Source organism: Chaetodon trifascialis, chromosome 7, assembly GCF_039877785.1.
Source record: "Chaetodon trifascialis isolate fChaTrf1 chromosome 7, fChaTrf1.hap1, whole genome shotgun sequence".
NCBI lineage: Eukaryota > Metazoa > Chordata > Actinopteri > Chaetodontiformes > Chaetodontidae > Chaetodon > Chaetodon trifascialis.
Window position 1 is genome coordinate 11,439,737 of NC_092062.1, and position 20,264 is coordinate 11,460,000.

General features: G+C 43.2%; 1 protein-coding gene across 2 annotated transcripts in view; it reads left to right on the top strand.

The window, feature by feature from the left end:
* The first annotated feature begins 274 nt into the window (after positions 1-274).
* mroh1 (maestro heat-like repeat family member 1) overlaps positions 275-20,264 on the top strand; it is a 22,687-nt gene continuing 2,697 nt past the window's right edge. Inside the window, exons 1-43 of one of the 2 annotated variants that reach the window (XM_070967198.1) lie at positions 297-410; positions 1,080-1,191; positions 1,413-1,558; positions 2,533-2,664; positions 2,753-2,915; positions 3,505-3,603; positions 3,716-3,867; positions 4,990-5,130; positions 5,297-5,389; positions 6,313-6,391; positions 6,795-6,908; positions 7,142-7,215; positions 7,367-7,489; positions 7,807-7,914; positions 8,017-8,161; positions 8,365-8,405; positions 8,623-8,764; positions 8,950-9,002; positions 9,209-9,316; positions 9,724-9,843; positions 9,973-10,095; positions 10,195-10,341; positions 11,003-11,029; positions 12,557-12,679; positions 12,776-12,855; positions 13,072-13,213; positions 15,042-15,137; positions 15,359-15,463; positions 15,766-15,901; positions 16,066-16,178; positions 16,305-16,457; positions 16,574-16,630; positions 16,859-16,956; positions 17,128-17,293; positions 17,428-17,597; positions 17,709-17,846; positions 18,040-18,154; positions 18,355-18,501; positions 18,609-18,675; positions 18,879-19,000; positions 19,233-19,382; positions 19,600-19,734; positions 19,865-19,967. In XM_070967198.1, the coding sequence (XP_070823299.1) occupies positions 1,170-1,191; positions 1,413-1,558; positions 2,533-2,664; positions 2,753-2,915; positions 3,505-3,603; positions 3,716-3,867; positions 4,990-5,130; positions 5,297-5,389; positions 6,313-6,391; positions 6,795-6,908; positions 7,142-7,215; positions 7,367-7,489; positions 7,807-7,914; positions 8,017-8,161; positions 8,365-8,405; positions 8,623-8,764; positions 8,950-9,002; positions 9,209-9,316; positions 9,724-9,843; positions 9,973-10,095; positions 10,195-10,341; positions 11,003-11,029; positions 12,557-12,679; positions 12,776-12,855; positions 13,072-13,213; positions 15,042-15,137; positions 15,359-15,463; positions 15,766-15,901; positions 16,066-16,178; positions 16,305-16,457; positions 16,574-16,630; positions 16,859-16,956; positions 17,128-17,293; positions 17,428-17,597; positions 17,709-17,846; positions 18,040-18,154; positions 18,355-18,501; positions 18,609-18,675; positions 18,879-19,000; positions 19,233-19,382; positions 19,600-19,734; positions 19,865-19,967 (4,768 nt within the window). In that variant the 5' untranslated portion in view covers positions 297-410; positions 1,080-1,169. Of the gene's footprint in view, positions 411-1,079; positions 1,192-1,412; positions 1,559-2,532; positions 2,665-2,752; positions 2,916-3,504; positions 3,604-3,715; positions 3,868-4,989; positions 5,131-5,296; positions 5,390-6,312; positions 6,392-6,794; positions 6,909-7,141; positions 7,216-7,366; positions 7,490-7,806; positions 7,915-8,016; positions 8,162-8,364; positions 8,406-8,622; positions 8,765-8,949; positions 9,003-9,208; positions 9,317-9,723; positions 9,844-9,972; positions 10,096-10,194; positions 10,342-11,002; positions 11,030-12,556; positions 12,680-12,775; positions 12,856-13,071; positions 13,214-15,041; positions 15,138-15,358; positions 15,464-15,765; positions 15,902-16,065; positions 16,179-16,304; positions 16,458-16,573; positions 16,631-16,858; positions 16,957-17,127; positions 17,294-17,427; positions 17,598-17,708; positions 17,847-18,039; positions 18,155-18,354; positions 18,502-18,608; positions 18,676-18,878; positions 19,001-19,232; positions 19,383-19,599; positions 19,735-19,864; positions 19,968-20,264 lie in introns of both variants that reach the window. The other variant, XM_070967199.1, reaches the window with a different exon arrangement.

The following is a 20,264-nucleotide window of genomic DNA, read 5'->3' on the forward strand; positions in this document are numbered from 1 at the left end:
AGGTAAATGATCTCAGTGATACTGCTCAATGTTTCATATGCCAGAGCGAGAGCTGGACGAAACGGTGATGGGTGGTAACCATGTTATGCAAACATGAGACACACGTACATTCAGTTTGGTTATAAAGTTCAGTCCTGTGTCACAGTCTCCAGTCAGTAGCCGTAAAAGTCGATGCTGAGCTGCAGCTGTCGGGCTGTGTGCCGTCTCGGTGCTGTGGTCCTTACTGTGAGGGGACGCCCCCTGCCTGCCTGATAGCTTCCTGCTGACCAGAAGCACATGACCAGGCGTGTTTACACCTGCGGTGACAGAGACACACTTCACCGCTGACAGAGAAGCCTATCGTCCAAACCGGAATAAAAAGCTGCGTTGTCGTGAGAGGTTATTGTTTAGCGGACTCTCACTGGGATTTGGTAAGTTAGCTTTTTCTATCAAGGCTGTGTTTTCTTCCTGAAATGTGTGATATGAGGACGCTGTCGGCTCTTCCGTAGCAGCAGATGCTAGGTTAGCATGCTAACGTCTGTCAACGGCTTAGCTAGCTGCTGCAGCATCACCACCACCCAACCAGGTTAAAGCTGGATATAAAATTATATCATCAGATATAGAAGACATGGCGCTAAGAGTGTTATTTAGCTAATCTACACGCTGTGTTTGTTTTTAATGTCATCCTTCGATAGCTTTGTAATCGTTAAAGTTACTTTATCAGTTAGCTACTTCGTATTCGTGCAGTTGGTGGTGGCGTCGGTAGCTAAAGACGTGGCTTGGACAGGTAGCTTAACCTTAGAGAGCTGTAGTGACATTTAAATTTAAAAGCAGATTCAGTTTATCCATAAAGACTACGACAGTTTTCTTCTGAAGACAATAATGCTGTCTCCGTGTTTGGTGCAGTGAAGCTGTCACAAAGGTCGGTGTCAGCTGTAACCCATCATCATGTCATGTGAATGAAAGAAATCTGAAAAGCTTTGATTTTACAAGCGCCTTCAGTCTCCAGGTAGATTTGTACAACTGTCCGGAGAGAGAGATCACAAAATGCTGATTTACAGCCAAGATATATTTATATCCTTTCATATTGTGGTCCTTAGTTCCAGGCAGCCTCTGCCCATCTGTCCTCCAGGAGGGACGCTACATCCTCAGCCACAGGCTCCAGGAAGGCAGCCCTCTTGCTGTCCACCATGGACGAGACAGATGTGGAACGTGAGCCCTTTCTCTTCTCTTCTCTTCTCTTCTCTTCTCTTCTCTTCTCTTCTCTTCTCTTCTCTTCTCTTCTCTTTCAAGCTGTTCATTAACTCACTTGCTCTCTTTAAGTCTGAATGCTAAGCCACGCATATTTTTGTCTAGCCATTTGTTTGTACTTAATGTCTCTCTTCTGTCTGCATCTCAATCCTTCGACTAAGCCTGTTGTGTTGTCCCTCCAGAGGTGACCCTGGCTCTGCTAGATGCCGCCACCGATAAAGACGCAGAGGTCCAGGAACAAGTCAGAAAGTCCGTGTTGACCCTGGGAAAACAGCAGCCGGACAGAGTGTTAGCCATGTGTCAGGACTACCTTCTGAAACACCCAAAGGTAAATAATTACGTCTGCTCTATCAAACAGCTCTCAGAGTGTCAGCCTACCTGGCTAAACTGGAAGCTGTAGGGGAAGGCTTCCATGCCTTGATTTCTTATGAGGGGAAAATATTGTCCTTTCAAACTGTTAAACATTAAACCAGATTGCAGTGAGCACTAAAATGTGGTATTTATATGATGGAAATGTGTGTGCTTTTATTAGAGATTTGACTTGGCTCCAGAAACCCCTGCTAACAATAGCCTGCTGCTAATCTGTTAAACCCGGTCACACTTAAAAGGCCTCTCAGAGCCCCTAGCATGTGGTTTGCCAGCCTGTTTCACCAAGAGTCAAGACTCGAGGTTTCAAGCATGTACAAGATGTAAACATTGCAGTCAGTAGTTGTGTGTGCATTTCTGTCAGAGACTTTCAGCCTGAGGTTTTCACATTTCATAGATGTCAGACAAGCAGCATGAATCATGATCATTTAATGTGTTACGTAATTTATTATGAAATTGCATATAAAATGTCAGAAATTGTGACTATGTATCATCATCATGATTTCCTATTCCTATTATTTCCAGCTTATAGAATAGAAAAAGAATCAGTCTACCTCTAAACCTGAAAAGCTGTCACTAATGCACCTTAAATTCTAGAGCTCACAATCAGCCTGTGTCTGTGTGAGGCTGCAGCATCTTATCAGCCTGTCACAGCTCTTTGAGATTATCAGATGATGGCATCATCACACAGAGGAAATGTTTTGGGAAACATCAGTGACTTATCACAAACCATGTCCTTTGTCCTGAGATGGTGTTGAATGTGCTCTATCATGCTGTACTTTATCTATTTGCACGCCACCTTCAGACATTTTACTTGGCATTTCCTGCTGCTCTGTGCAGATGAATAAATGCTGCTCCATTAATCAATATTCCATTTTGTTTTATTCATGTCCTCTGTCTTTTGTCCTTGTTCCTCTCCTCATTCTCCTCCTGTAGTTGGTGGTTACCCACAGAGTTGTGATTCTTCAGACTATTGAGCTGATTGTAGGCTGCAGGATAGAGGAGATCAGTTACCCGAGGATAAAGAGCATTATCTCCTTGGCCTCTGATGAGATGACGCGGTCAAAGGTAAAATATTAGACGTTATTAGGAATTGTTTTCCTACAGAGAGCAAATGATAAATTAAATGTTTTCTCCCTGTTTTCTGTTCAATCAGGAGGTCATCCCTGATTGGCAGCAGGCAGCCAGTAATATCTTAGTTGCTGTGGGTAACAAGCATATCAATGACATCATGGAGGAGATTCTAAGCAAGTTTCAGCCAGGGCTCCTGCCTCACTTCTTTGTGGTCCAGACACTCGCCAACCTTTCTGACTCAAATGGTAAGAAAATATTTACTGACACAAACACAAAGAACTCACACATTGGCCATAAGCAAGAACACACACACAAACACACTAGTAAATCAGGACTTTTGTTCACAAAGCAGGTTTTCAGAGGTGGTTTAGAAAGACATGAACCTGTTAAACCTGTACAGAAACAGCACTTGCAGGCCAAAAGATTTTGCACACCACCAGAATATGTTTGTTTTGGAGCAGTCTTTATAGTCTTTGTACTAAATGCGCATTTGCATCTGTATCATTAAAATGTAGATACTGAATCAGCATTCAACGTGGGAAATGTCTCACCTGCATTTGCTCATGAACAGCATAGGAGTTTTAGAGAAGTACAAGCTAGTTCCAGCTATACATCACTGAACATATACATTTATTTTGATACACAATGTGACTTTAACATGTTGTTAAACATGTTGTGCCAAGATAAATTTCATGAGGGACTACTAAAACCCTCTGTTAACTTCTGTTCATTCTCCCTGACTTAGCACTGATCCTGTCAGTCCAAAAAAGGATTATCGTGTAGAGGAAGTGGTAAATAAGTCATCAACGCTGTACTCTTGTCCTTGTTCTCTAGTTTATGGCATGGTACCCTTCCTGAATGCTATTCTGGGCACCATGTTGCCCATGTTGAGCATGGCCAAACACGACAACATGAAGTGGGTCTTCTCTTCTGGTAAGAATCTCCTGTGCTATTCACCTCTTTACTTCCTCTTACAGTTTCGTCATCACGTGGTTTTCTACTCTCCTTGATTTCCTTTTCCCACTCTTTGTTTCTGTCCCTCCAGCTCTTTGTCACTTCAGCGACAGCATCTTGGAGTACCTCGCCAACCTGGACAAGGCTCCAGATCCCACAGTCAGGAAAGACACATTCTCCAGTGAAATCCACGCTGCTTTCGACATACTCTTCAGTAATTGGTTACAAAGCAGGGAGTCTAAGGTGAGGTCACCGCAGATCAGTGTGAAGTTGGATAAATAGGGAAGCTGAGGTCAGCCATCTATAGCGTTTCAGTTTTGGATGATGACAGCAGTCCAAAAAGCATACATTGATAAAAGCTTTGCCCCAATGAAACTGCACTGTTAATACACTTTTCTCATGTAATTTCATCTTGGCCTCAGTTTCCATCTGTTAGAGTTTGAACATGCTAATACAAGTTCTTGTTTGTGTTCGTACTGAGTCTATACTTAGCCAAGTTAACTGAATCTAACAATTTAACCACTGTGCTCTCGTGTTGCATTACAGAAGGCAGGGAACTTATTAGAGCTAATTATATTTCACTTGAACAACATTCACAAGTCCACTTCATACAGCGACAGAATATCTGCTTCAGTCACTGCTCTGTTTTGTTCTAGCGTTCATTCTTCCACCTGAAAAGTATAGAAAGTGGAGAACTCTGATGACATTAGCACAATGTTTAATCTTTCAAGGAGTGACCATGCGTTGTATTGTTTTTTGACGATATATTATTTTTTATGGCTAGAGTTCCCTTTTTATTTCTTCCTTAACAACACACAGCAGTTCAGCTCAGTTCAGATCTTTATTGTCCCTTCAGGAGAAATTTGATACAACATAAAAAAGGACATAAGACAATTGATCACAACAGTTACAGCGAACAGCCGAATAAAAAAAGATGTATCTGTTCTTAGTAACCCATTGGAACGGTAGCCAAGATGAAGTGCTGCTCGGCAGTGCACTCACGATTTAGTGCAAATCAACCGCCTTTATTGCTCTTGGAACACAGGAAAAATTAAACTTGCTTTTTACCCTCTGGGATCTGTATCGCTGCCCAGAAGAGAGAAGAAGGAATTCCTCCAAGAGTGGGCGGTCAGAGTTGGCCAAGACCGACCGTCCTTTCCTCAAAACCTGTCTGACATAGATATATGCTGAAGAAAGCTACTGTCTGCGCTTTACTTTGCTGGCTACTGTGACAGTGTTGGTCAAACCATTTGTGTTTTACACACCTACAGTAGTTGGTGTTACAAGTCAGTGAATCCATGTCAGCTAATCTCTGTCATGCCCGTCACCTGACATCCTGTGTTTCTGTGTGTGTGTGTGTCCCAGTTGAGGCTAACGGTAGCTGAGGCAGTGGGGTCTATGTGCCATCTGATGGCCAGTGATAAACTGGAGGAGCAGATTCCTAAACTCATTCCTGCCATCTTGTCCCTGTACAAGAAGAACAACGAGCACTACGTCATTAGCAAGGTGGGTCATCAGCTGAGGGCAGTGGTTTATTATGGATTTTGTAAAATGGATAATTTGTGTTAAACAGTCGACCATGGCTCTCTGTCCATCTCTAAACTGCCTTAATCTCATGTTTGTGTCAGTTTGATGTCTAGTATTATGTATTTTTTCTTCTGCCTCCACTCAGAGTCTGTGCCAAGTGCTTGATGCTTCTGTCAACATGGGCAGCAGGGTGCTGGAGACACAACTGGACAGTCTGCTCTTTGCACTGCATCAACAGGTACACATTAAGTACATACTAAAATGAATGCCACAGATTTGGCCTTGAGTGAACCAGGTGACTGACAAATGACACAGGTGCTCATAAAAAGGTGGAACTTGGTAGAAAATATGCACATGGAGAGATTGTGTTCCTCCTGTATTCATAGACCCAAGCCAGGGTATTGTTGATTGGACTTTTAAGCACTGTTTTTACACAGTTATTGATTTGAGGAGATGTAAATAGTTTTAAATGATTAATAAAACAGGCATTGTGCCCTATGCTTACCTCATATTTGGCAGTCCACATGATTTTGGAGTGTGTTTTCAAATAGAAGCAGACAAATCCTTGAGCTTTACTCAGAATGCACTGCTTATTTTCACTGTAGTGAACACTACAATAAATCACATTATTAAAAAAGTCCCCTTAATGTATCACAGAGTGTTACATCTGGGGTTGTGGGAGTGGGAGAGCGCAGTAACACAGTTGCAAGCTGCAAGCATAAAAGGCTAGCGACCTCTGTTACATTACATTAGCTGTACCTGGATTTGATTTGACAGGTCTGATTGCTGACAGTTGCTGCTTTGTGTCACAAGACAAGTCTGAAGTCATAGTAACTGTACTCTAATCCACGTGTCTCAGGCTTCCTGCTTAGTGACAGAAAGGTTCACCACATTAACTGCAGATCTGTGACTCAACAGTGGACAGATCAGATCAATTCTTCTGATTCTTGAGTTCACCTTACGCTGCATGTCAGAGGACTCAGACCGTTGTTGACAGTTGTCAGATGTTTTCATAACCGTGTGACTCAGCTGAAGCATGGCCTGATGCCTTGACTATTGCAACATATTACCACAATGACCCTGCCAGTGATGTATGTGTATGATCTGGATCGCCTGTGTAACATGGCAGTGTAACATTTCCTTTTTGTACCTCCCTCCCAGGTGTCTGCCCCCGTTGATTACAGTAACCCTCCTACTATCAAGAACCACAACGAGGTGCTGCGCTGCTTCAGCTTATTAGGTACTAAAGCTCTTGGGTTGGGTTCAATGCAGCTGGCTTTTATGTGTGTGTCCGTGTGTTACATTTGACTGTTGTTGCCTCGAGATTAAATTCCGCTATTTTTTAATACAGTTAACAAGAAAGTCAGCAGCGGTGACTCAGTTAAGTGTGGCGTAACAGCTGAATGTTGTCTCACAGCATCAGGCCTTTGTGTGGAGTCACAAGAACAGTAATGAGATCATCCACTGGTGTGCCAGACTTAATGTCCACCACGAGATAATCACTCACAAATTAACCGTGACAGTTGGTCCACTTCTCTCTCTTGTCTTTCCTGTTTTTTTTCTCTTGTTTTTGTGTTGCTGTGACAGTTTGTGCATTTCTCACATCAATTTCTGTCTTTCTACTTCCACTTCTCTCCCTGCAGCTAACTCTTTCCCAGATAGGCTGGTCATGTTTGTTCTGCAGAAGTTGGAGAACAGTAATGAGCGGAGCAGGGTGGGCTCGCTGTCTGTCCTTCGTCACCTCATCAACTCCACCAGTAAGAAAATACCCCCCTACTCGCACCATACACACGTACCTGTTCCTCCACAGGTATCAGTGATTGATTTGACTTAAGTATTTTATTTTAGGGTGAACTGTCCCTTTAAGTGTTAAGCACAGTCATGTAGACTACATGATCCCCTTTTATGTATCCACTGACTTTTTCTTATCAAGTTGTGTGTGTGTGTGTGTGTGTGTGTGTGTGTGTGTGTGTGTGTGTGTGTTTTGCAGCTTCCACGATGGAGAGTAAGAAGCTGCTGATTCTGGCCAGCATCAGACAACCAATGGCAGACCACAGCAACAAGGTAACACACACACACGTAGACACACACACACACACACACACACACACACACACACACACACACACACACACACACACTCTATGTGACATTGTTAACAGTTCAGTTTTGGCATTGCCATGTCTCACACTCTGAGACTCTCTCTGTGTCTCAGGTCAAGAAGCATGTGATCCAGGTGATCAGTGCGATGGCTCATCACGGCTACCTGGAGTTAGAGGGAGGGGAGTTACTGGTTCGATTCATCGTTCAACACTGTGCCTTACATGACACATATCAGGTACAACTTTACTTCGTTTATTGGTGCATTTTTATGGATGTTGCCTTCGATAATAATTTTATTAATGTGTGTGTATGTGGCTTGTGTGATTATGGCAGTTTTACTTACTTTATGAATCTCCAAGAATGAGAGTTAGTGTTCAAGTAATTTTCTGAATTATCCATCTAATTTTTAACATATCTGCTGAAGCTTTGTAGAACAAGCTGTTAAAAATCAAGTGACTAGTTGCTCAAACATTAAACATTTAGCTTCACAGAACACCTGAGGGAACGGAATATCAAACATTTTTCCATGTGTGACTGTGTGTGTATGTCCAGCGCGACCACAGGCCCACAGACCCAGAGGAGGTGAGCAACGAGGCGCTGAGGACGATGTGTGACAACACCCTTCATCTCCTGACCACCACTGTTGGTCGGCTAGCTGATGTACGTCGACTGTCTGCCTGCGTACTAACCTGTCTGATCTGTTGATCGCTGTTTCACCCACAACCATTGAACTGCTAAAGCTGTGTATTTTGTCGTTTGTAGGTGCTATGGCCAAAGCTGCTGTACTATCTGACCCCTTCACAGTACAGCAATGCCACCACTCCTCTGTGCAAGAGTCTGATAGTGCTGGGCACCAAGAAGAAAAGCAACCAGGAGCCCAGCTTCAACATAGACTTTACACAGGAAGGTAGGAGGAATATTTCCTGACTGGTTGCGTCTATATGGAAGTTATCTGCCGTGTGTTCCATTTTAGATTGAACTCATGAATAGGAGGTGAGGATTATGGAAAAGACAGCATCATAAATTCATTTCCTAAGCATTTTAAGTTGCCGTTCTTGTTGTTGTGTATGATCCACTCTAAGCGAAATGTGTCTTATCTCTCTCTTCCAGTCAATCTGCCCTCTCCTCAAACACTAATGGTCAGACTGATGGTAAGTAAATCCAACTCTTCAACTGTTTGTTCAAACTCTGGTGACTTCATGTGGAGCCACAGTGTAGAAGAAAAGTGTCACTAAACATCCAATCTAATAACTGTCTGCTGTTATTTTATTTAAATAAGTAAAAGGTAGTTTACAATCTCTAACATTCCTGCCGGGTATCTGTTTGTCTGCGACTGTCTGTGCCTTGGTTTGCCTTGATGTGTCCCAGGTGAATGCAGCGTTCCCGTTCAATAGCAGAGGTCATGGAGCTCCATCCCTCTCTCTCCTTCACATCCTCAGTGTCAGCCTTCACCCCAATACAGAGACACTCTGGGAGAAGGAGATACCTCCTCTGCTTTCAGTGCTAGAGGGTATGGAAATCTGAGTACATCTTTTCTGTGGATTTATGTCTATAAAGTAATAGCTTTTGAGGAGGCCTTGCTTCCCTGTAGTGACACCAGAGTTGACCAGTCTGGTCCTTTTTCCTGTTCACTCATTGTGTACAGTAGATTTCTCCTCAGTAGTTGAGGAGTCTGCCTGTTTGTTGTTGTTTCAGAGTCAACGGCAGAGAGCCTGGATAAGAAGCACTGGAATGAGAAGTTGCTAAAGGTGTGCTTCTTTACTGTATATGGGAATATTATGTCATTCACATTATAACGTGTCAGTGTTTTGCATTTGAATATAACCAAAATGTGCTGACAAATATTTCCAAATTTAACTGAGAATTCCCATTTATTTGCATTAATAGTCAGAATTATTCAAATCTGACTTGATTTTGTAAAATGTCATTCTAAATGTGATCAAATTATCTGCAGCTCTTGTCTAAAACCCTGTCAGCTATTGATGATGACAAGTGGGTGTGTCAGCTGGCAGCTGAGGCAACAAGGTACCTCTCCACATATAACAACGCCTTAGAGGAGAAGGTGAGTGCTTTCAACAGCCTTTTCACCCTGGACTATCGTTAGTCCAGTGACAGTCAATAAATGGACATTACTTTGTGGTTTGACCAGTTGCTAAGCCCCCACAGCAAGCCTGATTGAGTGCTTCATGTTAGTCATAATTGAGCGTGATTCATATCCTTTGTGGATCATGACTTCCTTAAATAGAGCCATGCTTCCACATGACCTAACAGCCACAGAGTGTGTGTGCAGGGAGGTGAACAGTTAAAGCCACTCCCACCAAGTGTGGATGATTTAAGCAATTTATTTAACAAAAGTAATTAAAAATGTATGATGGGAACAAGTGGCGAGGAACATAGATGGAAAAACAATACTTAGTACAGTAAAGTATAAAGATGACAATGATATAATTTGCATTTGTCCTTCTCCAGAGTTTCCTGTATCGATGTATAGGAGTGACTCTCCAACAGTGTTTCAATAAGGAGGTGGTTAAAAAACAGCTGCAGGAAATCCTCCTCGCAGCGCGCCACAATGACGCTGTTGAAAGAGAGGTACCTGAAACACACAGAGGATTTATGGTGTTGTGGTTCTGAAAAAATCTGAAAACATCTCTGAATGATTATGTTTCACACCGGGACAGGTTTAAGGCCTAAGCTATTGTGTCTGTCTCTTTCTATCAGGGAGTTGCAATGGGAGTTGGTCTGTGTGCCAACAGCCACTTGGAGGGAACTCTGGCCAAGCTGGATGAGTTTGGCAAGTCGGACGCCTTCAAGAAGTCACCAAGCATCTTCAACCTTCTCAAAGTACGAGGACGCTTTGTCAGATGACTCAGTTCCCTTCAGGCAGGTTGTGTCACTGCTCATGTTATTGTCTGTCTTCATCACTCCTTTTCCTTTCCTCAGGAGCGTAATGACGTTGAGGTAGAGAAGGTGAAAAGCACATTAATCTTGTGTTACGGTCAAGTGGCCCTGAACGCGCCCCCAGAAAAAATACTGAACCGCATTGATCAGGACATCCTTCGCTGCATCAGTAAACACTTCAATACCAAGGTAAGTAAACACTAAGCTGACATGACTTTGTCATTGAAGGCAAATCATTTGCATACACAGAAAAATGACACTGAGAAACAAGGTTTGCATTAATAATCTGTAGCTGCAGGACTGATTGCCATGCAAAGCTGTTCCAGGCGTCACCTTTGGTTGTTAGCATCCTGCTAAGACTTTTGCAGCTAATGTCAGTTCATATTTTTAGCTTCAACATTGCAGTGAAGTGGACCCACTGTCAGCATGTTCATTTAAAAAGGGCTAAATCCAGGCCAGCACTGACCCATTTACTTGTGTACGTGGTTATTTTCCTCACCATGAAGTCTGCTTTGCCTGGCTGTGTGCTATGTTAGCGCTTAGCGATGAGCACGCAGTGCATAGGTTAAAAGAGAGGCGCAAACAGGTGTGAGGTTCATTCAGATTAATGACCACACACGCCTCTACACACATCAGACAGGTTGGTTATAACTCAATATTCTCCCTGTTTATGCAGGAGATGTCAGATTTCTAGTCATGCGATTTGCTGACAGTGTATTTATTCATCACCACACCCTCTGATCTATAGTCACCTTTACCCGCCCTTTTTGTACTTTGCACCCACACGATCCATCCAGGCTGTATTTGTCTGTGTTTGCTCTCATGACTTTATCACCTCTATTTCATACAGGTTCTGGGGATTAAAGTAGAAACAAAGGTATCGTCACAGGAATGCCAGGGTCCTTTCATCCCACCTCACTCGTCTTTGAATCTTTCCTTTGTTCTGTCACTAAAATATTTACTGGAAATTTTCAGCTTGTTACAATAAAGCAACTACTTTTTCTCAGAGCCTTTCCTTTGCTATGTCTCAGTTATATTTCACAGTGGTAGAGCACCAGATTTAGAGCCCATGTCTTGAAGGCATTCATGACTGAGCCATCATTAAAATGAATCATTGTGGTGGTGGAGACTGTATTTTACCTCTCAGTCATGTGCAGTTGATATGAACTAGACCAACTCAGGTCACCTTTAAGGTTGCTTGAATTTAAAGTATTAAAGTAAAAATGCTCTACCTCAGTGAAATGCAGCTTTAAGTGATACACCACCTAAAACCTTTGGAGTATCCAACACTGACCCTGTGCAGCCTTGAGTGGAGGCTGTTTAAAAGTTTGTGATTTCCCTGTTGATTAAGAACAGCAGCTGTGATGAATTGAGTCAGTTAAATCCAGTCGAGAATAATTTTCATCAAGGAAACGAAACAAAGCACCTTAAGTCACACCATCAAACTAGAAACATTTACAGTCTGCCTTTTACAGTGTTTGATACTCGGAGCGAGATCAGGATTATCACTCTAACGCTCTTCAACCAGGGACATGATTACCAGATAGTGTCTCCAACCTTGCATCTAAAGTAGTTTTGAGAGCAGCTGGGATTACACTGTGTTTTTCTGCAGCCATTACTGAACCTCAACCTAATGCAAGGAATTTTCTCAATGTCTTTGGAGTAACTTTATGGCAGGTGATGAAGGACAAACATGGCCACTACATTACTAATGTCATTTTAAATGAGTTTGAAATGAAAGCTTCTTGTTAAATAACCATTTTTGTGGTTAGCATATTTGGCTCCTTTGTAAAGCTGATGCTGCACTACAGTATCTATGTAGTTTTAGTATATCCCATAAAATAATGACTTCACTTTCAGATCCATCTCCCTTTGGTCTGCACACTAGGTCGTCTCATTCATTCTGTCTTTCCTTCATTGCTTAATGGTGGATTGTTCTGTAAGTGCTCACCAGTGACTCGTGGTTAATGGAAGAGGGCTTTTGTAATTTCTTGCTCTTTCTTAACATCTTGTGTCTCTGGGCCTTGAGCTCTTCTGTCACTTCTTAGATCAGAGCCTGCAGGTGGTTTGCTGTTGAATCAATCTCCTCTAATCACACAACTCTGATTTCAAAGTTCTGTCCATCCAGAGGCATGGAGGATCAATCTACAATAGCACTATCGGATTGGTTAGATTGATTGATTGATTGATTTTTATATTGCTGGAATGATTTCGAGTCGTTTTCGCTTGCGCTCACTCACTTGCGGTTGCATCTGCTGAAGGGGTCTGCAGTTTGCCTTGCTGGTTGTATTCCTAACAATTTGGAAAATGCAATTACGTTCTTCCTCTTGTTGATTCTCTTGTATGTCTTGTGCGCCTGTCTGTGTTTTCCTGACCTGGATTTTGATGTCTTTCCCCATTTCAGGACCTGACTATGAAGCTCAGTTTGATCCAGAGTGTTGGGCTCATAGCCAAAGCCATCAGCGAGTGTGTGAAGAAACAAGGCTACGTCTTCTCTCGCAAACAGGAGCTCATTAATGTCATGCTGGTCAGTAGTGATTCATCCACATCGTGTTGAAACAAGGCATTTGTATATATTTATTAACAGTTTTCTCATCTCTGCTGTTATGTGTGCTCTGGTCAGGATTTTATCAAAGCAGAGCCAGCTGATTCATTGAGGACTCCAGTACGCCACCTTGTGATGACCACCTGTGCCAACCTAATGTATCCTTCAGCTGAAAAAAACATCTGGACCAAAGTGGATTTACAGACATTTTTTCTGAATATGTAGAAATACTTGCATCATATTTTCTTTCTTAAAACTTAAATCAAAATTACAGAATCGAGTTACAAACAGAAACGGTGACAAGTTCACAATAATCTGGTATCCATGGATTCTCTTCCACTGCAGTGTTTTATCTTTGACCTTGAGCGCTTCAGGCCTCTGGAGCCTGCGCTGAGTGAGAATGAGAGCTTTGACCTGCTGAAGGTGTGTGTGAACAGTGTGTTCTCTCTGCCACCTGAGACACACACCCCAGAGAAAACTAAAGAAGAGGAGATACTGGACCCCAAGCAGAGAAAGGTGAAGTAAAGCACACAAAACACCAAACCTTGTCCTTCAGAAGCTCATTGTAATCCTCTGTTCACATTCCTTCATGTGTAGGTCGACACACAAACCTTTGAAACACACATACAGTGCACAGCAATATTGAGTACACCCCCCCTGAAAAAAGACATTTTTCACAGTATTAAAATGAACACAAACAATATATCCCAAACAGTTCCTTGATGATGTTTATTGCACTATGTTCTTACATAACAACTCAAACAGAAAGGTGAAGAGACAACTGAAATTACTCTTTTTCTGTTTCCGTGAAAGTGGGGTGGATCAAAAATGAGTACACCCCACAACAAACACCTACATCCAATACATTTAGTACTTTGTATGGCCTCCATTACTTGCAATGACAGCCCCAAGTCTCCTTGGCATGGAGCGCACAAGTTGACAACATTTGGCCACATCAATCTTTCTCCATTCTTCAAGGATGACCTCTTTTAGAGCCTGGATGTTGGATGGAGAGTGATGCTCAACCTGCCTCTTCAGTATTCCCCAAAGATGCTCTATAGGGTTCAGATCAGGTGACATACTTGGCCATGGAATCACTCTTACCCTGTTCCTCTTCAGAAAGTCAGCAGTGGCCTTAGATGTGTGTTTTGGGTCATTGTCATGTTGAAAACTGGCACGACGACCAACGGCCCGAAGTGATGGAAGCATCTTAGCCTTCAGTATAGAGCAGTACATTTGAGAATTCATGATGCCATCAATGAAATGCAGTTCTCCAACACCCGCAGCACTCATGCAACCCCACATAAGAACACTACCCCCTCCATGTTTCACAGTGGGCACCATGCACTTTTCCTTGTACTCCTCACCCTTGCGACGCCAGACCGTTTTGAAGCCATCAGTTCCAAAAAGATTGATTTTGGTCTCATCACTCCAGAGTATAGAGTCCCAGTAGCCTTCATCCTTTTCATCATGGGCCCTGGCAAACTCGGGCTTTTTTGTGACTTGGCTTTAGGAGAGGCTTCCTTTGGGGACGACACCCATGCATGCCATTCCGCTGCACTGTATGGCGTATTGTGTCACGTGATACAGTCACTCCAATTTCAGCCTCTACCTCCTTAGCCAACTGTTGTGCACTTGCATGCCGATTTTCCTCAACTTTTCTCATCACAAGACGCTCCTGCCTGGGTGTTAATTTTCTTGGCCGGCCTGTACGTCTCTGTACTTTGGTTGCAGTTCTATCTCTCTTGAATCGTTGGATCACTTTTGCGACCGTGTTCTTACTAATAAGTAAGGCTTTACTGATCTTCTTGTAGCCCTCACCTCTCTTGTGTAAAGCAATAATCCGCTTTCTCAGATCCAGAGACATTTCCTTGCCATGTGGTGCCATTGCTGACAGCAGGAAATGGGAAAGGGCGGTTTGCTTTAGGTAACAGCCTTTTGTAGCCAACTGCCTAATTAACACAGTGTAATGAGTAATTAGACTCACCTGTAGTTAATTGTTTGTTCAGGTCCACATTGGGAGCCTAAAAGGTTGCTTTACTCAGAGACCTTCAGTGGGGTGTACTCATTTCTGCACCACACTAATTTTACTAAAACAGAAAAAAAAAAAACGTTATATTATTAACCTTAGTTTTAAGTTCAAAAGCTCAACAGATCCTGTGTTTAACTTAGTCTGTGAACATTTTGGAAATATATTTTTGTGTTCCTTGTCATATTGTATGAAATGTTACTTTTCAAAGAGGGTGTACTCATTATTGCTGTGCAATGTACTTCATAAATCACCTTGTGCAGCATACTTCAAATGCTGTCAAACTAACTAACGTTTCCTGTTAAATATGTACAGGCATTGTACAAAGACACGTTGACTGCACTGCAGGAGCTGCTGAAAAGTGTACTGGCCAAGGATCCCACACCTGACGGCCTGCAGAGTGTGTTCAAGGTGAAGCGTGGTGTTTCAGACTAACCTGTTCTTCTCATCACAGCATAGTATTAAGTACCAGTAACATCCGTATCGTTGCATTAGTTGAAATTAATTAAAAAGAATATTGGCGTCAGTGAGCTTCCTTATATCGAGTGTGACATCTTACATGTGACTCTCCTGGCTGGGCTGTACTGTAGGACCGTGTTGTCTGACATGACGTGTGTTATTGTACCGTACAGCACATTGAGTCGTGGCTGAGCTCCAGACATGACCATGAGAGAGAGAGAGCTGTCACAGCTACTGCTCACTTACTGGCTTACTACCTGGATAACCTGACTGTCAAGGTACACACACACACACACACACACACACACACACACACACACACACACACACACACACACACACACACACACACACACACACACGCATGCAGCACAGATGCTAGTTTTGATAATGGTCCTGATAACAGTAGAGGTGTAATTATTCTAACTCATTCAAACTTAATCAGTGATCCAAAGTAGTATTCATATTCATTCGTATAAGCCATTGAAGGTCACTGAAGGATCACTTCAGTGTTGATGTATTTTCAGTGTTAAGACTTCAATTTTGTTCGTCTCTTTCATTTCTGTGCGTCTTCGTCTAGAACATGGTGTCTTTTCACAATCTCGGAGCTCTGCTGGGTCGACTGTCTCCACGATGTTCTGACCCTCACCCTGCTGTACGCATCGCTGCCGTCGACTGTATATACACGCTGCTTTATATGCAGCTGCGATATGAAGGTGCAGAGCCCTGACATTTTAACTTCACCAGTTTACTTGATTTGATTTGCACAATTGTTATTACACTCAACCCACATAGTCCAGCTTTAACCTAAGCTTTATGTTGACATACAAGGACCAGTTTTCTTAAAGCTTGCTGTTTTGACTTTTATTTTTTTGTGCAGGTTTCTCCCTAGATTATAAGGATGAAGCGGTGGACAGTCTGTTGCCCTTTAAAGACCAATTAGAAAACCCGGACCACTCAGTTCTATATAAGACTTGCTCCGACCTCACCAAGGTAGACTTTGTGCCGCTGTACCACTGTGTACCACGGCTGTCTGAAAGACTGTCTTCAAGGTATTTGGTAAAGTGTAAAACCTGTGCAGTAAAACTGTGTAACTGCATCTTTTCCTGTGTGTGTCAGGTGATGAGTAAGCGTCTGCCTCAGCAGCAGCTGACAACCTTGGTGTTCATGTTGTTTGAAGGGCTGGTCGACAGTCAGACAAACTGCTGCAGAGCTTCATCTGTCATCCTAAATACTTTGCTCAAGAACAGAGGAGGAGGACTACAAGAGCTGGTAACACACACACACACACACACACACACACACACACACACACACACACACACACACACACACACACACACACCTACTGGGTTACCTAACGGGTTTGTTTTGTGTGTGTGTGTTAGGTCCCAGAGATGCTGGAGGTGCTACATGTGCGACTGCAGAGCATCACAGAGGAGCAGGTAGAAACCAGTATTACAGCATTCACTGTCCTTTTTATTCAAATGCTCCCTTCCTTTTTTGTTCTTCTCATTATGTTTTGAATAGCCAAGACTGAGAAGATTTGATTCACCCTCTGTGGCTTATTCTGCAGTAGTGATCGTCTTACTATGCAGTGCCTAATGGTTATCTGTCCATCTATGATCTGTACCTCCCTAACTCAAAGCCCTTGTCATTATACCTGTGTTTAGGTGAGAGTGGCAGCAGGACAGACGGTACTAATCCTGGCTTCTCAGCATCTACAGACTGTTGTCAGTACACTAGTTAACCAACCACTTCCTTATGATGGGTATGTATCCAAACTTATGTTGACATAAACAACCCTGACATGGCCACAAAATGTTTCAAGTATATTGATCCCTTAGATTGCCAGTAGCTCTTTATTGTATTTGTTGGACAAAGATTTCCTCCCATCTGTTTTTTCACTTTACATGAAGTTTCTCTGTCTCTCTCTGTCCAGCTGGACCAGTGAGATGTGGATGGCCTTGGGAGCAGACCCCATCGTAGCCAAGCAGATCATTGAAATGGTGATGGAGAAGCTACTCATCATGGCGCCCTATGTAGACAAAAAAGAGTCAATGATCAGAGGAGGGACAACAAAGGTGGCTACCAATCAGCCGCTGGCTGTAAGTCCCTCACAGACATCTTTGAGTTCATGCACAGCGCTCTTCAGCTGGCTTGTGCAGCAGCTCCATACCTGACAGAAGCCTCAGAAGAGGATGTGTGTGTTTATGTGCACGTGCGTGTTCTTTGTTTACAGATGACGTGTGGGCTCAAAGAACTGTTGTTAAATGGCCAGAGTCAGGAGCCGGCAGTCAGTCTGTTCCCTCAGCTCTTCTCGTGTCTCACTGTCAGACTGGGAGCGAGTGTTGGAGTCTCAGCACCGAAGGACAACAACACCAAACACGCTGCCTCTGTCCATGTAGCAGGGTGGGCGTCTTTTTCTCTCTATAGCTGGTAAAATGGAGATGAGGCACCTGCACAGATCAGGTGTATCTGTGTGGTCTAACAATAAGGTGTGATTGTTTTTTTATGTTTCAGGGTTGCAGCTGAAGCCCTGCGAATCTTGTTAGCTCGGGCCCAGTTAGATGAGGTGATGAACAGAATGGATGAAGATAAGGCCTGGGACGCAATAAGGGAACCGAATACACACATTACTGGAGTTACACTCCTGGCAAGGTACAAACACTAACTTCTGCCAAACAGCTCATCATTACTGATTTGCAATAAGCAACTTCTGTGTTTAGGATTAAAATATGTTTCTATCCTATTCTTTTTTCTCTCCCATAACGAGCAAATCTGCGTCTTAAATAATTCACCCATTCAGTTTCTAGAGCCTGTGTACATTTCAGGATGTTTGTCTTGTCTACAGGGCAATGTCAAAGCATGCTGGTCCCAGGTTGCCTGCCATTGTGGAGTGTCTGTGTCCCTCCTTGAACAACATCTACGAATGCCAGAGAATCACCGTCACTGCTTTCTTCTCTGAGGTGATACACTGTCAAATGTCATCACGTTATCATGCCACCATATCAAAATTACTCCCATTTAGTCCCATTTAAGTTACATGCTGTATGAAATCAGCCAAAGCAGCCCCAGGTGTCACCACATCATGAAGGATATGGATCAGCTGTTACTGACCTGCACCACATGAATAACATGACGTGTTTTGTTTCTCTCTCATGTCCAGCTCTTGAACCATCACGTGGTGACGGAGTTGATGCTGATAGATGTGTTAATGAACAACATGATGGAGAGGATATCAGATCCCTGTTGCACTGTGCGCATGTTGGCTGTGCGGGGGCTGGGCAATATAGCCGTGGGATCACCTGAAAAGGTACAACGCTCACACACACAAGAGCGCAAGATTACTGATGTTTTCATGAGATTCTCTGGATGCACCTTCATCTTCCTCTTCCTCCTCTCACATCCCTCTTCCACCAGGTGAATAAATATGCCAAGGAGCTGCTGGCAGCCATGAGTTCAGGCATGGAGGAGAAAGATGATCCTGGTAAGGTGACAGCGAAGTCTCCGATGAGGGAAACAGAAAGTTACAGTAATCTGTCGTCTGGCTCTCCTCTGAATTTATTGCAGTAATTCCTAAAATTCACAGTCTGTTGGTGCAGTTTTGCACATCCATCATGTTTATCCTACGACCAGCTCCAGTCCTTTTGAAATGCTCTTTTTCATTACTAACCTGTGATTTTCCTGCAGGTAAGCTGATCACGCTTGAAGCCATGTCCGGTCTTTCTAAAGTCCTCCTCTATCTGGACAAGAAGAATGTCCACTTACTGGTGGTCTATATCTTCATGAAGATCAAACCATTCTTGGAAAGTGTAAGTTTCCTTTTATATTTTTCAGGATATTGTGTGATGATGCATACTGCATTTTGAGTTTCCAGATGTGTTATATTCACAGCGCTGAGGTCATTTAACGATTATTTCAGTGTGCTCCTGAATGCAGCCTTCAGTATTTAGTGTCTTTCTGTTCGTGCTCCGCAGTGTTTGTTTCCCACACATACAGACACACATAACGCTGACAGTATCTTCTGGCTCTGTGCCCATCCAGGAGAATGATGAGATCCGCTGTGCTTCCATCCATCTAATGGGGAACCTCTCCAAGTTTGGCTCAGGAGAACCAGTGTTCAAAGACCAGATCCACAATGTTCTGGTCAGCCTGCTGTTACACCTGGTGGACCCAAACCCACACGTGGTCAAGGTGCAGTAGGAAGCACGCACGCACGCACACACACACACACACACACACACACACACACACACACACACACACACACACACACACACACACACACACACACACACACACACACACACACAAACTTTGAGAACAGTTGTTATTGTGGAGGAATCTTAGATGTGCAGGGCAAACTGCTGTGTACGAATGTGCATTTAGGTTTTTTTTTGCATCTGTCCAGGCCTGTAAGTATGCAATGCGAGTGTGTGCTCCTGTGGTGGGATCAGAGCAGATCACTACCATGTTTCAGAACCACCTCCTCGATGACAAGAGCTTGCACTATGGAGAGTTCATCAATGACCTCACCAAGTACCTGGTGAGACACACACAGTCAAACATTTTTTCTTAAATAGAAGAGTGCCATGGAAAGTCAGAATAAATGATATTGTTGAACTACCTAAGAGTCACTCTTGTTTGATGTTCTGTGCCTTTTTTCCACTTCGTAGATTCAGGACTTTCCAGGCATGCTGAACTTTTATCACATCTCGGTCATCCAGTTCTTCAAGAGCAACTGGCCTGAGGTCAGAGCAGGAGCCGCCATGTTTATAGGTATGACTATAGGACTGTGTAATCTCACAGTTCTTTTTATCGACATAACATTTGACGTTTTTACTCATTGTACTCACAATATTAATAAAACTGCAGCTTCGTCTCCACTTTTTGGACACAACCACCCGCATTGTCCTTTATGATGTGATCATAATATGTGTGTGTGTGTGTGTGTGTGTGTGTGTGTGTGTGTGTGTGTGTGTGTGTGTGTGTGTGTGTGTGTGTGTGTGTGTGTGTGTGTGTGTGTGTGTGTGTGTGTGTGTGTGTGTGTGTGTGTGTGTGTGTGTGTGTGTGTGT